General features: G+C 50.7%; 1 protein-coding gene across 1 annotated transcript in view; it reads left to right on the top strand.

Annotated features, from left to right (window-relative positions):
• The window catches only part of LOC137414388 (regulation of nuclear pre-mRNA domain-containing protein 1B-like), a 73,133-nt gene that overhangs the window by 34,110 nt on the left and 21,046 nt on the right, over window positions 1-17,977 (top strand). The window contains exons 2-3 of the mRNA XM_078785009.1: window positions 3,124-3,253; window positions 3,812-3,918. Of these exons, the coding sequence (XP_078641135.1) occupies window positions 3,124-3,253; window positions 3,812-3,918 (237 nt within the window). The remainder of the gene's footprint in view (window positions 1-3,123; window positions 3,254-3,811; window positions 3,919-17,977) is intronic.

Genomic DNA, 17,977 nt, shown 5'->3' on the forward strand with positions numbered 1-17,977 from the left:
TCTGTCAATATGCGTGTGTCTGTGTCAGTATGCGTGTGTCTCTGTGTTAGTATGCGTGTGTCTCTGTGTCAGTATGCGTGTGTCTCTGTGTCAGTATGCGTGTGTCTCTGTGTCAGTATGCGTGTGTCTCTGTGTCAGTATGCGTGTGTCTCTGTGTGTCAGTGTGCGTGTGTTTCTGTGTCTGTCTGTCTGTGTGTGTCTTTGTGCATGTGTCTCTGTGTGTCAGTGTGCGTGTGTCAGTGTGTGTGTGTGTCTCTGTGTGTCGGTGTCAGTCACCGGTCCTCATCTCCACCCGCAGGTCCCCAAGACCAAACGGAGCCCTCCCTGGTCCCAAAGCATCCAATGCTACCCTAGCGAGGAACCACAACTCATGTCTCGTGTCATCATCCATGCTCAGTTTTCCCCTCCACCATCCCCAAAGTGGTCTGCGTGGTCGAACATTGTGGTGCGGTCTCTTCCCTCTCGATCTCATCCATCCTGATCCTGTCGACCATGGTCTTATCCTTTTAAGCTGCCATTTTTGCACGGTACTGGAACTCACGAAGCTCAGTTCCCAAAGTTGCCATACACTTATAAGCAGCCTCATTGAACGGTGTTGTACCAGGCACCTCAAGCGCATCTTTGGGTGGGGAAAAAACCCAGCAAAGTTCAGGCCCTCCCATCTGGATCCGCCACATCCCAGTTCGAGTACGTTATCCCGAGTACCGTTCTAGTTTTCGGGACTGCATCCGAAAGCTGTTCACAGCCCTTGTTGTTTAATTACCGCACGCATGCAAAGCGAAAAGTGGGGTTAAGCAATTGCTTCATCAGTCCATCTGTCAACAAACGTCGGTTTATGATTGAGGAATAACTTATTTCAATTGGATGTTATATTTTGAACACAAATCGGAACATGAATAGGAAGACAAGTTTGTCGTTGTACCATACTTTGGCTCTGAATTCGTCCCGACAGCACATGGAGAAGTGAGATAATGTTTACTCTGTCTGCTCTGTCTGCCTACCTAGCAATCAAACAAAATTGAAAATCATTCCAAACAGGAAACTTGCTGTTTTTAAAGACATAATAAAGGACAAAAACAACAGACACACATAACTAATGTAACGTATTAGATAAGGTGGTGTAATAGCCACTGCATCAACGACGGTAAATTTGGGAATTTTGTTCCGGACTTTTACAATCTTCATTTTATTTAAATTGAATTATATCCTTCAACACTATAGAACAAAAATCTACTTTTTATCATTTCCAAGAAGTTTTGCTGTACTTGGACATGTTAAATGCTGTCGTGTATAAGGGTGGTGTATAAGACTGCTTCATAGTGCTCAATTTCTGGATTTATCCTTTAACTACCGACTGTAGCCTGCAAAAGTATTCACCCCCCTCCCCCCCAACCAAAGTATTTTTCACATTTTAGGCCACTTGAACTTATTTCATGATGCTTTCAAATCAAACTTGATTAAGGGCATGGATTTATTAACTCTGCTAAGGCAATCAGCATTCACAAACTACTCTGAAGTGATAAAGGAAAAAAAAAATGCAGATGTAATATTAATAAGTTCGATTAACAGAGAAAATCAGATGATTCTCAGTTACATAAGTGTTCAAACCCTTTGCCTAATTAACCCAAAATCACTTCAGGAGCAAATTATTTGTTTTAAAGGTTACAAAGTAAGTATAATAGGTTTCACCTGTATGTAATCAGTGGTTCAACTTAAAAATTAAGCTCCTCCACGTATCTAAGAGTTTTAAGGTGCAACTCGCTTGGCCAACCAACAAGCCAAACATGAAGACCAAGGATCTTTCCAAAGAAGTCAGACATAAAGTGGTGGAGAAGCACCATTCCGGAGAGGGTCATAAGAAGATTTCAAAGTCACTCACTATCCCTCCGAGTACGGTGAAATCCACTAAGATGTGGAAGACGCATCATACCACCCTGACTCTACCTAGATCAGGTCGCCCATCCAAACTCAGCATCCGGGCAAACAGGAAACTGGTTCGGGATGTCACTGTAAATCCAACAATAACTTTGAAAGACCTGCAAGGCTGCATGTCTGAGATTTGGGTCAGTGTTAATCAATCAACAATATCCTGTTCCCTTCACAAATCTAGCATATATGGATAGGTGGCAATAAAGAAGCAATTCTTGAAAAACACGTATCTAAAAGCTTGTATGGAGTTTGCGAAAAAGCAACCTAATGATACTGCAGTAATGTGGAGGAACGTTTTGTGGTCAGACGAGACAAAAATAGAATTTTTTTTGTCGAAATTGAAAGTGTTACATCTGGCACAAGCCTAACACTGCACATCATCCATTGAATGCCATCCTTGCTGTGTGTCAAGCATGTTGGTGGCAGCATCATGTTACGGGGATGCTTTCATCAGCAGGGACTGGAAAGCCCGTCAGGAAACCAGGGACAATGGACGGTGCAAAGTACAGGAGAATCCTTGATGAAAGCCTACTTGAGTCGGCCATGATTTCTGAAACGTATTAGATTTATATTTCAACATGACAATAATCCGAAGCACAAAGCTAAAGCCACACTGGAGTGGCTGAATAAATAGTAAAATAAAATAAATGAAAAAATAAAGGTTCTTGAGTGGCCCAGTCAAAGTCCTGACTTGAAGCCAATTGACCATTTATGGCAAGACCTGAATTTCAGTCCATCGACAATCCCCATCAAACTTGGCAGAACTTAAGCAATTTTCACCTGAAGAATGGGCAAAGATTTCACCTTGCAAAGCTGGAAGAGACCGACCTACCCAAAAACTCATTGCTGCAAAAGGTGCTTCCACCAAGTATTGACCCAAGGAGCTGAATACTTTTGCAACCAGTGAATTTTGATTCGTACATGTTTTTTTTACAGGTATTCCTGACATGTAACCTCCTTCAACTATAAATGTGTAGTTTGATCTCTTCAGTTATTAATCAAAAAGTTCATTTGGAAAAATTGTTTCTCCATAATTCATCTAAATGTGGCATTGGCATTGGTAGGAGGTGTGAATACTTTTGCAGGCCATTGTATCTTTAAATCATTATTTTATTTAAATTGAAGTGTTCAATCAAACACCGTGTGGGGTATCGTTTCCTATGAACTCTTTCTTGCACAATAACTTTCTTACAGCCAAGCCAAGTCGCAAACTCACGTTCCTTTACCTGGCGAACGACATTATTCAGAACAGCAAGAAGAAGGGGCCCGAGTTCGCTCACGATTTCTCTCCCGTCCTGGTCGATGCATTCACCCACGTTGCCAGGTGCAATTGTGTTGTTTAATTTGCCTTTGTTGTCATCATTGGCTATATTATATTTGCCTTTTGAAGGCATTTTAATGCTCATAATGGGAGAGGGGTGGTGGGGGTACTTGGTCATGTTGATAAAATTATTGCTTACCTTGTTGCTAACCAATGACATTTGCACTTCGAGTTTGAGGACGAAGGAAAAACACGACCTGAGTTGACTTTTTACCTGCAGTGTCGTGCCAGCCATCGAGCTTTGCTTGTTGATGAGCTCCGTACATGTGCAAACAATAAAATAAACGAAAATATTCCAATTTTACTTTAAAATAATTGAGATTTCTGATAGTGAATCTCCATCTCCCTTTGAAAGCAGAGGAAGCCATTTGATTTGCGACCTTGATTTGGCAGAACTTTGTGCTCATCTCTGTAAATTGACTGAAATGGATGTTACCTGAAGGATGCTGCATGCTCCCTAGCTGTGTGGATATTCCATCGGAGGTGAGCTTGTGAATAACCTGTCCTTGCGTACCTGATTGCATTTTATGATTAATCAAAGATTGTGTGGCGTGCGTTCAGGGAAGCGGACGATGGCTGCCGTCGCCCAATGGAGCGGGTACTGCAGATATGGCAAGAGCGTGCGGTGTTTGACAGTCAGTATATCGAGCAACTCAGGCACGCAGCAGGTGGGCTTTCGTCACCCATATTATCCATGCTATTAGGAAAATGGCTACTCGCATAACTCAAAACTTATGGTATCTCACAACAATTATTAATTTGCTTGCAAATAATTGTGCTGATGGAGTCTTATGGAGATCAGAGTTATGTCGGATTGTGATGGATCGGCATTCCCACTGAGCAGAGCTGTGATAGAGCAGTGAAGCACACCTGCTTCTTATCCATCAATCAAGAAGGTTACTGCAGTTTAAACTCATCCTATTATTACCTCCGCCACCGAAGGTGGATGGAGGTTATGTTTTCACCCTGGCTGTTTGTTTGTTTGTTTGTTTGTTTCTTTCTTTGTGAACAAGATATCTCAAAAAATTGGGGACGGATTTGGACGAAATTTGGCAGAGAGGTATCGTATGTGACAAGGACGAAATTATTAGATTTTGGTGAAGATCTGGATCCCCCACTCCCTCTAAGGTAATGATGCAACTGGTGCGTCATCGCTGATGATGCCGCTCCAGCCAATCGGAGCCAGGGACAGTGGTGACTGAGTCAACCAATGGGCGTTCAGAACACCAATGAGGTCATGACTGATGAACCAGTCAGTGTCGCTGTTGCTTAGACTTGCTATAAACGCACTAGTTCTCATCTCTTCCGGTCTCTTTGCTGTGAATCGCCTTGACGAGTACAGCACGAAAAGCTTCGGTGTTATTGTCGTTATGTCGTGTTTGTTTTCTTGTACTGTATATTAAATATCCTTTATCATTGTCTAAGTTAGCTCCAGGCAGTTTTAATGTACAGGAAAGCAGCATAAGTGAACAGAAACGGGTTTGAATCACCACATGCTGTGCAGTCAAAATGGTAGCTCCAACTTAAAAATAAATAAAACAAACGGGCCTATTCAAATTGGACATAATTGTCTACATAGCTCTCTATTCAAATTTCTGTATTTGAATTGATGGATACAGTAAGTTCTTCCTATGTCATTTTACTATGAGGTCGCTAACCAATGGGGGATCACTTTTTCTTAAAACGTCGTGTTCTGGGCTATGTACTCGACACGTCAGGTGTGGCGTCAAGGCGAGTACATTACGTGCGAGCATCTTTGGCCCCGTTCAGCCTTTTCCCATTTGTGCACGCCCTGCGTGGCAGGTCCCACGATGCAGCTGTAGGAAAATCCGCGCGTCACTCTGGAGGATTTGTACCGAGCCCGAGCCCCCGCCCTGCCCCTTGCATGCCCATTAGGGTGGTCCACAGATATATGTAATATTTAATACTATTAAAAATCCATGCTCCACCAGGCTGCCCTTGTTCCTATGTTTATAAAGATCATATGAACCAAATATGAGGTCAATTGGAACTTATTTAGAGGTTGCTCAAAAAATAACATTTTTAATTTATCCTGTTTTTTTCAGATGGTAGAAACTCGCAGCTCTTCCACAGTTTGGTTGCTGGGCAAGTCTGGAAAGGAAATAATATGTGGGGGACGACCAACCAAAGGACACACATTGCAGAAAATGGTGTACCATCACATACAAGAACACCATACAGTTCGTGAAAGTGCCAAACTTAGTGTACAAGCTGTGTGTGCATACTGGGAGAAAGCACGAATTCCAGTGCAGAGAGTAGATTCCTGTGAGCGCCAACTCTTGAAGTTGTATGATGCCGAAAAACCGGTAAAGAAAAATAGAACCAAGACATTCGAAAACTATAGAGTGAAGGAGCAGATGTTCAAAGATGATCTTCAATTCCTCTTCGATATCTCACCAAATGATGCGCTTGAGAAAATGACGAATGAAGAAGACAAAGCATTCCTTATCATGCAGCGTGAGGATCCCTCCAGTTCACGTATGGGATCTGTGGACAACACTCTGGCAGTGAAGGAGAACAGAAAGCATATCAGGCTTGAGAATGAAGATAAAAGAAAGAAGAAACATGCTGCTGAGACTCCAACAGCAATGCAATCTGTTCCATCAACATCGGCTGTGGTTGATGATGATGATGAGTCTGAGATTGAAAGCTCCGATTCAGGGGACAATGAATTCAAACTCCAAAGTCCATCTTCTGCCAAACAGGCGAAAAAGGGTCCCATCACGGTGATCACTCCAGCAAAAGTGGCAACTCTGGACAGAGTAAATCTCTCAGATCGGCGTGCTGTTTGTGGCCAGTGCTTTTGCACAATCTCTTGGTCATACCATTGAAGACAAGTGCAAGCCAACAATCTGTCTATATAAATAAAACACAGTTTGTGTGTGTGTTACCTATAGACTCCTAAACGGAGAGGCTCACGTACTTGATATTTGGCATAGACATGGCCACTGAGGCTGGGAAGGACATGGCCTACCTAAAAATATTTGACGAGACCCATATTTTTTATTCATATTCACCTCAGCGCATTTCAGCGAGGAACATTATACACTGAATCTCAGCATGTGCCAGAGCAGCCCGCTGATTCGCTCAGAGCTCAGAGCTTATCTTCCTCTTCAGCAGAACTGCCAAGTACGTGATGTTTCATACTCGCTGCCAGACCATTGAACTGAAAATATATAGAACTAGCAGAAGTACCCGGCATTGCCGGGCGGGGGAGGGGAGGGGAACGGGGGAGGGGGAAGGGAAGGGGAGGGAAACGGGGGGTAGGGGAGGAGAGGGAGAGGGGAGAGGGGGAGGGGGAGGAAGCGGAGGTGTCCTGCGTCCCCCTCCCCCGCCCGGCAACGCCGGGTACTTCTGCTAGTAATAAATAATTTGAGTAATTCAAAATAGATAATTATCTATGAATTGATGTATGATGCTAAAAATTCTGTATCTTATTATTCATTAAAATTTGTCAACATTTTGAGCAACCTCTAAATATTGTCCAATCAAGCTCAACTTTTCAGCACAAACTACTTTCTTCAATAGGTATAGGGGCAGGCTTGTGGAGAAATGAAAATCCAATCTTCAAATTTTTGGACCACCCTAACGCCCATGGCTGCAATGAGAGCTCTCGCCCTGCCTTTTGTGCACCCAAATGCTCCAGCTGTACAATAGGTATTTGAGAAGCGATTTTCCCGTGTGCGGAATGTCAGGTGCAGGAAAGCAAAAAAATGTGGGAAGGTAGTTTGACTGGCCCGGAGGATTAATTGTTTATAATATGGGACTTGTTCACCCGTATGGTTTTTGACAGAGGATGGGGGTGATTTGTAGTCCAAGAGAGTACGGGATGGATGGACAGATGAACAGATAGATAATTGTGAGAGAATAAAAGAATGAGGGATGGATGAACAGATGGATACTTGGGGATGATAAAAGAAAGAAGGGTCTGAATGGTGAGGGATGGATGAACAGATGGAATGAATGTGAGGGAATAAAAGAATGAGGGGATCGATCCAGGTTTCAGGGTTCACCATGAGAGAACTTTTCGGGCTACTCCTCACTACTGCTCCTGAGGCCACCGGTCGCGAATAACCCCATGATCCGGTAGGTTGCTAATCAACCACGAATGCCAATCAGATGACCAAATCTCCTTGGGTCCTCCTTCTGATACTGTTTACCTGGGGGTGATGTGGCCAACCTAACCGGGGATTGCGCCTTCTGTTCGTACTTGCCTTATCTTATCTAATCAGGTGCAGCCGAGTGAACTGCCAAGTACAGACCGGCTAATGTTGTGGACCCAATTGGTTGGGGAAGAACGTCCAAAACAACCATTATTGCACGTTAGCCAAGTCAATGGAAAAGAGACGAAACGGGCAAGTTGAACACAAACCATTTACCAAAGAATTGCAGCATGCAAGTATTTACAAAGAACAATAAAGCAACACATTTACACAGCAATGGTCAAATAGAAAGGCATGGTTACCACACAATGAATCACCAAAAGCTTAATCCCACTTAATGCTTATCCCACCTCCAGTCTTACTTATTTACCTAACACATATGATATGGGCCCATCAGACACACTCTGAGGAAATGTAAAGTGGAAAAAATAGAAGAGGGGGAGAATGTGTTTGGGGCTTTGGGTTGGCCCTCATCTTGGGTGCTGTTGACAGATGGGTATCAGTCCTGATCCACCTGGGTAAAAGGGAGGGGGAGGAAAGGTCAGTGTGTTATCGTGGCACGGTGTGGTGCAGTGTTGTCAGTAGTGCAGTGTCTTCCTCAACCAGAGATCTCTGCTTCTCCTCAGAACAATGTGGGTGGCTGCTCAGCGCAAACGGCCTCTCCCTCAGCACAACTCACGTTTTTCCTCGACGCAATGGGCCCCTCCCCCGGTGCAATGCGGGTTTCTCCTCAGTGCAGACAAGTTGCTACTTCCTCTTCAGCAGCAGATCTCTGGCTCGGTTCCAATGCGGCGAGCAGTGCTTGCGCTCTGCCTTGTACTCGCTTAAGTGGGGTGAAGCCTGGTCCCCGCACAGAGCATCTGCATTTGTCCACTTCCAGATGCTCCACCCTGCTGTCCTGTCAATCATCCGCACTTTGTGTTCAGGGATCTTCTTCACAGAGCACCCCGCTCCTCATGTTTCCTGCCAAGGCAAGCTCAAGCTGAGAGGACTTGGCTGCTGCTGCTGCTGCTGCTGCTGCTGCTGTTGTTGTTGTTGTTGTTGTTGTTGTTGTTGTATAGCCCCGGACAGTTTTCTCGAACAAGCCCGTGGCACCGAGACAGCCGATCGATCTCCCAAGAGCGAACCAGAGATCCCCCACATCCAGCATGGTGTACCCTGCCTTCACCAAGTCGAGAGAGAGAGAGAGAGAGAGAGAGACAGAGACAGAGACAGAGACAGAGACAGACAAGAAGGAAAGGGCCAGTCCATGGGGACCGATCTCAACAAAACTTGACAGGATGACTAAGAGTTACACAATGAAGGTTGCAGCGCATTCATTTGCCCCCTTCCCCAAGGGGGGTTTTCTCCCCTGGGCGGCATTTCCCTGCCATTGCCGTCAATGGGGTTGCGTGTTGAGGTATACAGTCATGTGAAAAAGTAAGTACACCCCATGTAAAGTTGGACTTTTTCAACATACTGTATTTCAACATACAGCTACTTGATCTTCATTTCAACAATATTGATAGATAAAGGTGATATAATATAACAAATATCATGAAACATTTACATTTTGTAGTCCATTGTATAATTTCAACAAACATAAATGCAAATTTCACATGTGGAAAAAGTAAGTACACCCCTACATTTATCACTACTTCAAATACCTAAAATTAGAATCAGGTGCACCAGCTCAGGTACAAATGATTAGAACATCGTAAGAGAGGATCTTGGAGGAACCTGTCTCATTTAAACCTCAGACATTTAGTTTGGTTTGCTCTTTGTTGTTGAAGTGTGTGGTGTCACCATGCCTAGATCAAAAGAGCTCTCTGAGGCCTTCAGAAAGGTTATAGATGCCGATGAGTCTGGGAAGGGATTTAAAAAGATCTCCAAACAATTGGAAATCAATCATTTGACTGTCCGGAAGTTCATCTACAAGTGGAAAAGATTCCAAACAACTGCCAACTTGTTCAGGCCAGGCGCCCCAGCAAGTTCAGCCCGAGAGCAGACCGCAAGATGCTGAAAGAAGTCTCGAAGAACCCCAGAATGTCATCACGGGACCTACAGGTAGCTCTTGCCATTGTTGATGTCAAAGTGCACGAGTCTACCATTAGAAAGAGGCTGCACAAATTTGATCTACATGGGAGGTGTGCCAGGAGGAAACCTTTGCTGTCCAGAAAGAACATCAGGGCAAGACTAAAGTTTGCCAATGAACACCTGGGCAAAGACCAGCACTTCTGGAACAATGTGCTCTGGACAGATGAGTCAAAGGTAGAGCTATTTGGCCACAGTACCAGAAGACATGTTTGGCGAAAACCAAAGACAGCATTTGACCACTATAACCTGATACCAACTGTAAAGCATGGTGGTGGAAATATTATGGTTTGGGGCAGCTTTGCTGCATCAGCGCTTGGGCAGCTCACCATCATAGAATCCACTATGAATTCTTCATTGTACCAGAGGGTGCTTGAGGATAATGTGAGGCCATCTGCGGTCGATTGCCGCTGCATTTGCCGCTTTGCCGTGATCAACCTTGGCCTCGTGATCGTCTTTTTGCTCCTGCCTGCCCTCTGCTTGGTCCCGGCTCTGCTCCTGGCTTCACCGACCTGGCTCCTTCGTTTCCTCGGGCCCCCTCTCGTGGGTTGGGACCATTGTTTCACCTCCTCAACCTTGGCCTCGTCTCGTCTCTCCGCTCCTGCCTGGCATGGCTCTGCGGTACTCCGCCGCAAGGCTCCTTCTGCTCAATACCCGCTCCACCCCATCATGCATCTCTGCCATCAAATCAAATGGACTCCTCCGACGACCCAGGTACATTCACCGTGGCTCCGGTCGTAAGTTTGTTTATTTGCAATCGGGTTACTCCATCCCCGTCCTCTGGTCGGCTCAGCGCACTCTCACTCTTCGTCCCAGCGCACCTGGTCACAGCAACGCACACGATTGCACCTCCTGCCTACGAACCCTGGCTAAATCACCTGAATTCATCCCTGCTGTTCAAAACAACATCAAGCTCACCCTGTTCAACACCCGGTCCCTCAACAACAAATGCCTCATCCTGAACGAATACATCCTGGATAACAAACTGGACTTTCTCTGTCTCACCGAAACCTGGCAACAACCTCTGGACTACTACACACTCAACCTCACCACACCCAATGGATATTCCTACGTCAATAAACCACGCTCGGAGGGCCGAGGTGGTGGAATTGCCGTTATCCACCGTCAAGACATCAAGACCAACCTCATCTCCATCTCATCTGCTCCATCATTTGAACACCTGGCTTTTAAACTCTCTGGTCGCACGCAGTCAGTCATGGCTGTCGTCTACCGCCCTCCCAAACCACACCCATCATTCCTGTCTGACTTCTCCTACTTTCTGACCCAGCTATGTTCCCTCTCCCCTCAATCCTCCTCCTTGGTGATTTCAATATCCACATGGACTCCACTGACTCCACAATAACCACTGACTTCACTGATTTACTCACCTGCTTTAACCTCACTCAACATGTCGACTTTCCTACCCATATCCGTGGTCACATTTTGGACCTTGTCTGCTCCACTGGATTAAATTTGCACCATCTCTCTGGCTCCGACCTCACCCTCTCTGACCACTTAGCCATCACTCTGACCATCAACATCCCCGCCCCAACACCAAGGCATTATCGCACTATCAACTTCCGTAAGCTAAACGCTCTTTCACCTACCTCATTCTCATCCACCCTCTCTGAAAAAATGTCCACTTCTCCCTTCATTGACCTCCACACCCCTTCCGACCTCACTGACTACTACAACCACACTCTCTCCTCCTGCCTTGACCAGCTTGCGCCTGTAAAAACCAAAACAGTTTCTTTCACCCATTCTGCTCCCTGGTTTACCCCTGAACTCCGCCTGATGAAAGCTCGTGCTCGCCAACTTGAAAGACTCCGCAATAAAACGGGTCTCACAGTTCACTCCCAAGCCTACAAGGACCACCTACAACACTACAAAGATGCCCTCTCCCGCGCCCGCTCCGCCTACTACTCTCAAATTATCCACTCTGGCTCCGGAAACCCAAAAGCACTCTTCTCGACAATAAACAAACTCCTCCGCCCCCTGAACACCACCACCCAGTCATTCACAGTAGACAACTGCATCTCCTTCCTCTCTTTCTTCCAACGCAAAATTGACAACATCTACAACAGCTTGACCACCGCCGCACCCGCTCCCCCTCCAACCACCTGCCCCCCCCCCCTTGTCCTGCCATCCCCTGTCTCGGTTCTCCCCAATCTCCCCTACTGACCTCTCTGAACTCCTCATAGGAATGAAAACTGCCACCTGCACTCTTGACCCCATCCCCTCCAGCTTTGTCAAGGCCTCCCTCCCTGCTCTCTCTCCACTTATCATTGCAACAATAAACTCCTCCCTGTCTCCAGGCATCGTCCCACCTTCCCTCAAAATTGCTGCTGTTACCCCCATTCTAAAAAAACCTGGTCTAAACCCTGACACCCTAAACAACTTCAGACCCATCTCCAACCTACCCTTTCTGTCAAAAGTTTTGGAACGCGCTGTAGCCACTCAACTCAAACATCATCTCTCTGCCAATAACCTGTACGAAACATTCCAATCCGGATTCCGCTCCAACCAACAACAACACAACAACATGCATTTTAAGGCCATGTTCCCTGCTAGAGCGGGGGTTAGCCTGCTCCAACTCCAACCACAGTACTGAAACTGCTCTCCTCAAAATCACCAACGACCTTCTCCTCTCCTCTGACGCTGGCAACCTCAACATTCTCGTCCTCCTCGACCTCAGCGCTGCCTTTGACACCATCGATCACACCATCCTCCTCACACGACTTGAATCCACCTTTAACGTTACCGGCACTGCCCTCTCTTGGATTAAATCATACCTCTCTGACAGACGCCAGTTCATCTCCATCAATAACTGCAAATCCCCCACTGCTCCCCTCCCCCAAGGTGTCCCCCAAGGTTCAGTTCTTGGCCCCCTCCTCTTCATCCTTTACCTGTCCCCCCTCGGTCACTTAATCCGCCATCATGGTCTCCAATTCCACTGCTTCGCCGATGACATCCAGCTTTTCATCTCCACCAAGTCCGTCTCCACCGACACCCACTCTATCCTGACAAACTGCATCACTGAAATAAAATCCTGGCTTCAAATCAACTTCCTCAAGCTTAACTGTGATAAATCTGAAATAATCATCATTGGCCCAAAAACGCTCACAAAATCAACCCATAACTTTGCCCTCAACATCGACGGTATCCCAGTATCCACCTCCCCTCACATCCGGAATCTTGGCGTCATCTTTGACCAAACCCTTTCCTTCGACAAATACACTAAACAGATCACAAAGTCAGCCTTCTTTCACCTGAAAAACATTGCCCGTCTCCGCTCATCCCTCTCCTCCACGGCTGCAGAAACCCTCATCCACGCCTTCATCACCTCCCGTCTGGACTACTGCAATAGCCTCCTCTATGGTTCACCCTCAAAAATCACCAATAAACTCCAATACATTCAGAACTCCGCTGCCCGTCTACTCACCCATTCCCGGACCCGTGACCACATCACCCCCGTCCTTTACAAGCTTCACTGGCTCCCCATCCCCCAGAGAATCCAGTACAAAATCCTCCTCTTGACATACAAAGCCCTCCATAACCTGGCCCCATCCTACCTGGCTGACCTCCTCTCCAGACACACTCCCACCCGCAACCTCCGCTCTGCTGGTACCAACCTCCTGACCCCCTCCATCCGGACCAAATTCAGATCCTGGGGGGACAGGGCCTTCTCCATCGCTGCTCCCACCCTCTGGAACTCACTACCTCACACCATCAGAGACTCCTCCTCACTCACCACATTCAAAACATCACTAAAGACCCACCTGTTCAACACTGCATTCAACATTCAACCCACAGCATTTAACCCCTGACTATCTCTTCTCCTTCTCCCTCCTTTTGCTTTAAATATTTCCCTATTGATTCTTGTCTTTTTGCAATTGTTGTTTTCATGTATTGTTATGCATTATGTTTTCCACTCTGTCAAAGCGCTTTTGGGCTTCTGGAAAAGCGCTATACAAAATAAATGAATTATTATTATTATTATTATCTGTCGGAAAGTTGAAGCTCAACCAAAGGTGGACCTTGCAACATGACAATGACCCTAAACATACCAGTAAATCCACCAAGGAATGGCTGAAAATAAAGAAATGGAGTATTCTGGAATGGCCAAGTCAAAGCCCGGATCTAAATCCCATCGAGATGTTGTGGGGGGATTTGAAATGAGCTGTGCATGCAAGAAACACCTCAAACATCACACAGCTGAAAGAATTCTGCATGGAGGATTGGGCAAAAATTTCTCCCAGTCGATGTCAGAGACTGGTAGACAGTTATAAGAAACGCCTACTTGAGGTCGTTTCTGCCAAAGGGGGCAATACAACCTATTAGAGCCAAGGGTGTATTTACTTTTTCCACATGTGAAATTTGCATTTATGTTTATTTAAATTATACAATGGACTACAAAATGTAAATGTTTCATGATATTTGTTATATTATATTAAAGCGCGGCGTTACGCGCGCTGCTTGCGAGCAAGGAGGAAGCGGACAAGCGGTAACTTATAAGCGTCTTTATTTCAGGAGCTCACTGTAACACTGGCGCGCTCCGGGCTGCGCGCCCGGTGTATATCATGAGGCCACGCCTACCCCTCGGGCGTGGCCACCGCCCACTTGGTGCGCGGAATGATGTCACCACGCCAGTGGGCTTTTGTGTCCGCCACACGCGCCCCCCCAGAATTCCCGCGCACCTGGAGGGCCAGTTTGCGGGGCAGACGAATGACCCGGCCAAAGCGCCCCCTGGCGATCGGCGGCGTCCGGGGTGCAGGGATGCCAGGTGGGATGCCCCTGGCTGCCCCTGGGATGGGTGCAGGACCGGGGGGCGGCGGGGCTGGGCGGTGCCGGGGGTCCGCCCGCAGGGGGGCGGCCCCGACGTGGTCCACGTCGAGGTGGGCCGGCTTGAGGCGGTCCACCGAAACGCGGTCAGGAGTACCGCCGATGTCCAGGGTGAAGTGCTTCGCCCCGGTCTCCAGCACGCGGAAAGGCCCGTCGTACGGGGGCCGCAGTGGTGTCCGGTGGGCATCATGGCGGATGAAGACGTACTCCGCCGTGCGAAGCTCCGGGGCGACGTGCGTCGGTGGGTGCCCGTGGCATGCCGTTGGCACCGGGGCGAACCTCTACGCGGTCTCTTGCAGAGCGGAGCGCTGCTGTGCCGCGGACCATGGTGCCGTGGAGTCGGGGAGGAACTCGCCCGGCACCCGCAGCGGTTGCCCGAAGACCAACTCCGCCGCGGATGCGCGCAGGTCCTCCTTGGGCGCCGTCCGGAGGCCCAGCAGGACCCAGGGGAGCCTGTCGACCCAGCCGCCGTCGCGGAGGGTGGCCCGGAGCGCGGCCTTCAATGAGCGGTGAAATCGCTCACACAGGCCGTTAGCCTGGGGGTGGTAGGCCGTGGTTCGGTGCAGCCGGACCCCGAGCCCCTGCGCGACCGCCCCCCAGAGCTCCGAGGTGAACTGGGGGCCGCAGTCGGACGAGATGTCTGAGGGGGCGCCGAACCGGGCGACCCAGGTGGCGATGAAAGCCTGCGCGACATCGGCCGCCGTTGTCGACGCCAAGGGCACGGCCTCCGGCCACCGGGTGGTGCGGTCCACCATGGTGAGGACGTAGGTGAAACCCCGCGAGGGGGCAGAGGTCCCACCAGGTCCACGTGGACGTGGTCAAACCGGCGTTCCGGCACCGTGAACAGGGCCAACGGGACCTGGGTGTGCCGGTGCACCTTGGCGCGCTGGCACGCGAGGCACGTCCTGGCCCAGCCGCGGACGGCCTTCCGGAGGCCATGCCAGACGAACTTGTCGGCGATCAGCCTTTGGGAGGCCCTCGCGCCCGGGTGGGACAGGCCGTGGATGGCGTCAAACACCTGGCGCTGCCAGCCCGCGGGCACGATGGGGCGAGGACGCCCGAGGGAGACGTCGCACAAGAGGGCCGCGCCCGCGCCGTCGAACGGCACCTCGGTGACGCGGAGGCCGGTGACGGCGGTTCGCAAGGCCTGGACGTCGGGGTCAGCGGCCTGGTCCGCTGCCATCCGGGTATAGTCGATGCCGAGGTGGACTGCGTGGGCGACGGCCCGGGAAAGGCAATCTGCCACCGGGTTGTCCTTCCCCGCGACGTGCTGGATGTCCGTCGTGTACTCGGACACGGCCGAGAGGTGACGCTGCTGCCGGGCCGACCACGGCTCGGTGACCTTGCCCATCGCGAAGATCAGCGGCTTGTGGTCGACGAAGGCAGTGAACGCACGGCCCTCGAGCAGATGGCAGAAGTGCCTGACCGCCAAGTGAAGCCCGAGCAACTCGCGGTCGAAGGTACTGTAACGGCGTTCGGGCGGGCGAAGCTGCCGGCTAAAGAACGCCAGCGGTTGCCAAGCTCCACGCACCCATTGCTCGTGCACCGCGCCCACCGCGTAGTCCGAGGCATCAGTGGTGAGGGCGATCGGTGCATCGGGCGCCGGGTGCGCGAGCATGGTGGCGTTAGCCAAGGCGAGCTTCGCGCCCGTGAACGCCGTGTCCATCTGCTCGGTCCAGGTAACGTCGCCTTTGCCCGGCTTACCTCGGAGAGCTTCGTGCAGGGGGCGCAGGAGCTGGGCGATGCGGGGCAGGAACCGATGGTAAAAGTTCACCATGCCCAGGAACTCCTGCAGCCCTCTGATCGTGCGGGGGCGCGGAAACCCCTTCACCGCCTCCACCTTGGCCGGCAGGGGGACGGCTCCGTGCCTGGTGACACGGTGCCCCAGAAAATCGATAATGGCGGCGCTGAACCGGCACTTTGCGGGGTTCACAATCAGGCCATGCTGGCCCAGTCGTTCAAAGAGCGTGCGGAGGTGGCGTAGGTGCTCTTCGCGGGACGCGCTGGCGACGAGGATATCGTCCAGGTAGACGTAGACAAAATCCAAGTCGCGCAGGACGCTGTCCATCAGTCGCTGGAACGCCTGAGCCGCATTCTTCAGACCGAAGGGCATGCGCAGGAACTCGAAGAGTCCGAATGGCGTGATGACCACCGTCTTCGGGACGTCCTCCGGCCTGACGGGGACCTGATGGTAGCCGCGTATGAGGTCCACCTTCGAGAAGAAGGACATGCCCGCCAAACGGGCGGAAAAGTCCTGAATGTGGGGGACGGGGTAGTGGTCGGGAGTCGTGGCGTCATTGAGACGGCGATAGTCCCCGCACGGTCGCCATCCCCCGCCGGGCTTCGGCACGATGTGCAGCGGCGGCGCCCAAGCGCTCTCTGAGCGCCGAACGATGCCGAGTCGCTCCAGGGTAGCGAACGCCGCTTTTGCCACCGCCAGCTTCGTCGGCTCGAGGCGGCGTGCCCGGGCATAGACCGGTGGCCCGACGGTGGCGATGTGATGGGCCACCCCGTGCTTGACGGCCCCCGCCGAGAAGGTGGGCCGCGTAAGGGCCGGGAAGCCGGCGAGGAGGCGGGTGAATGCGTCCGCTGCCGGAAGCGTACAGACCAACGTGGCCGGAACCGAACCGTTCGGCAAGCCGCTTGGCAAGCCGCTCGTTGAGCTGCTCGCCGAGGTGGGCAACGCACAAGCGAGCGAGCTGAACGTCTCGGCCTGGACAAGACGTCTGCGTTTGACGTCGACCAGGAGCCCATTAGCGCACAGGAAGTCCGCGCCAAGCAGTGCCATGGGCACGTCGGCGGTGACGAACGTCCATCGGAAAACCTGCCCTCCGAACCGCAGAGAGAGGCAGCATTTTCCGTACGTACGGATGGGCGTCCCGTTCGCGGCAAGCAGCGCGGGGCCCCCACCCGCGGCGTGCTTGTCTGACGTGCCGGCGGGAACGACACTCACCTGCGCTCCCGTGTCGCACAGGTAACGGCGCCCGGAGAAGGTGTCCGTTATGAACAGCAGGCTGCTCGAACGGCCGGCGCTCATCGCCACTATTGAGCGCCGGCCCGGGCGTTTCCCGACCTGTTGAAGGAGCATGGCGGATGACACTGCCGAGCTTCGTGGCCGAACTTAGCGTGGAACCAGCACCAGGTGGTGGAGCTGGAGGAGCGCGGCTGGCTCCGCCAGGCCGCTGGAGTTGGCGGGTTTCCCCGCGGTGGCGGTTTTCGCCGCGGCGGTGGGCGGGGCGTGGCGGCGGTCACGAGGTGCGTATCAGCATGCTGCGTATGCTGTATAAGCTGATGCTGTGGAACAGCAGCATCAGCAACATCAGCAGCATCAGCAGCATTAGCAGCATCAGCCACGAGGGCCGTGACGGCCACGCCGACTCTCGCCCGCGTGTCCGAAGCGGCGAAGTACTTGTCCGCCTCGGCCGCCAATGCTCGGGGTTCCGTTAGCCCGGTCCCGGCCAACGCGAGGCGAACCTGCGCTGGAAGTTGGCGACGGAAAAGCGCCCGGAATAGAGAACCGGGGGCTTCGTCGCCCAACAGTGACAGCATATGGTCCATTCGGACCGACGGGCGCGTGTCACCGAGCTCGGGGAGATCCAGGAGGCGGTCGGCCCATGCGTCGTCCGTG

This window comes from Myxine glutinosa, chromosome 9 (assembly GCF_964187855.1).
Source record: "Myxine glutinosa chromosome 9, kmMyxGlut1.1, whole genome shotgun sequence".
Lineage (NCBI taxonomy): Eukaryota > Metazoa > Chordata > Myxini > Myxiniformes > Myxinidae > Myxine > Myxine glutinosa.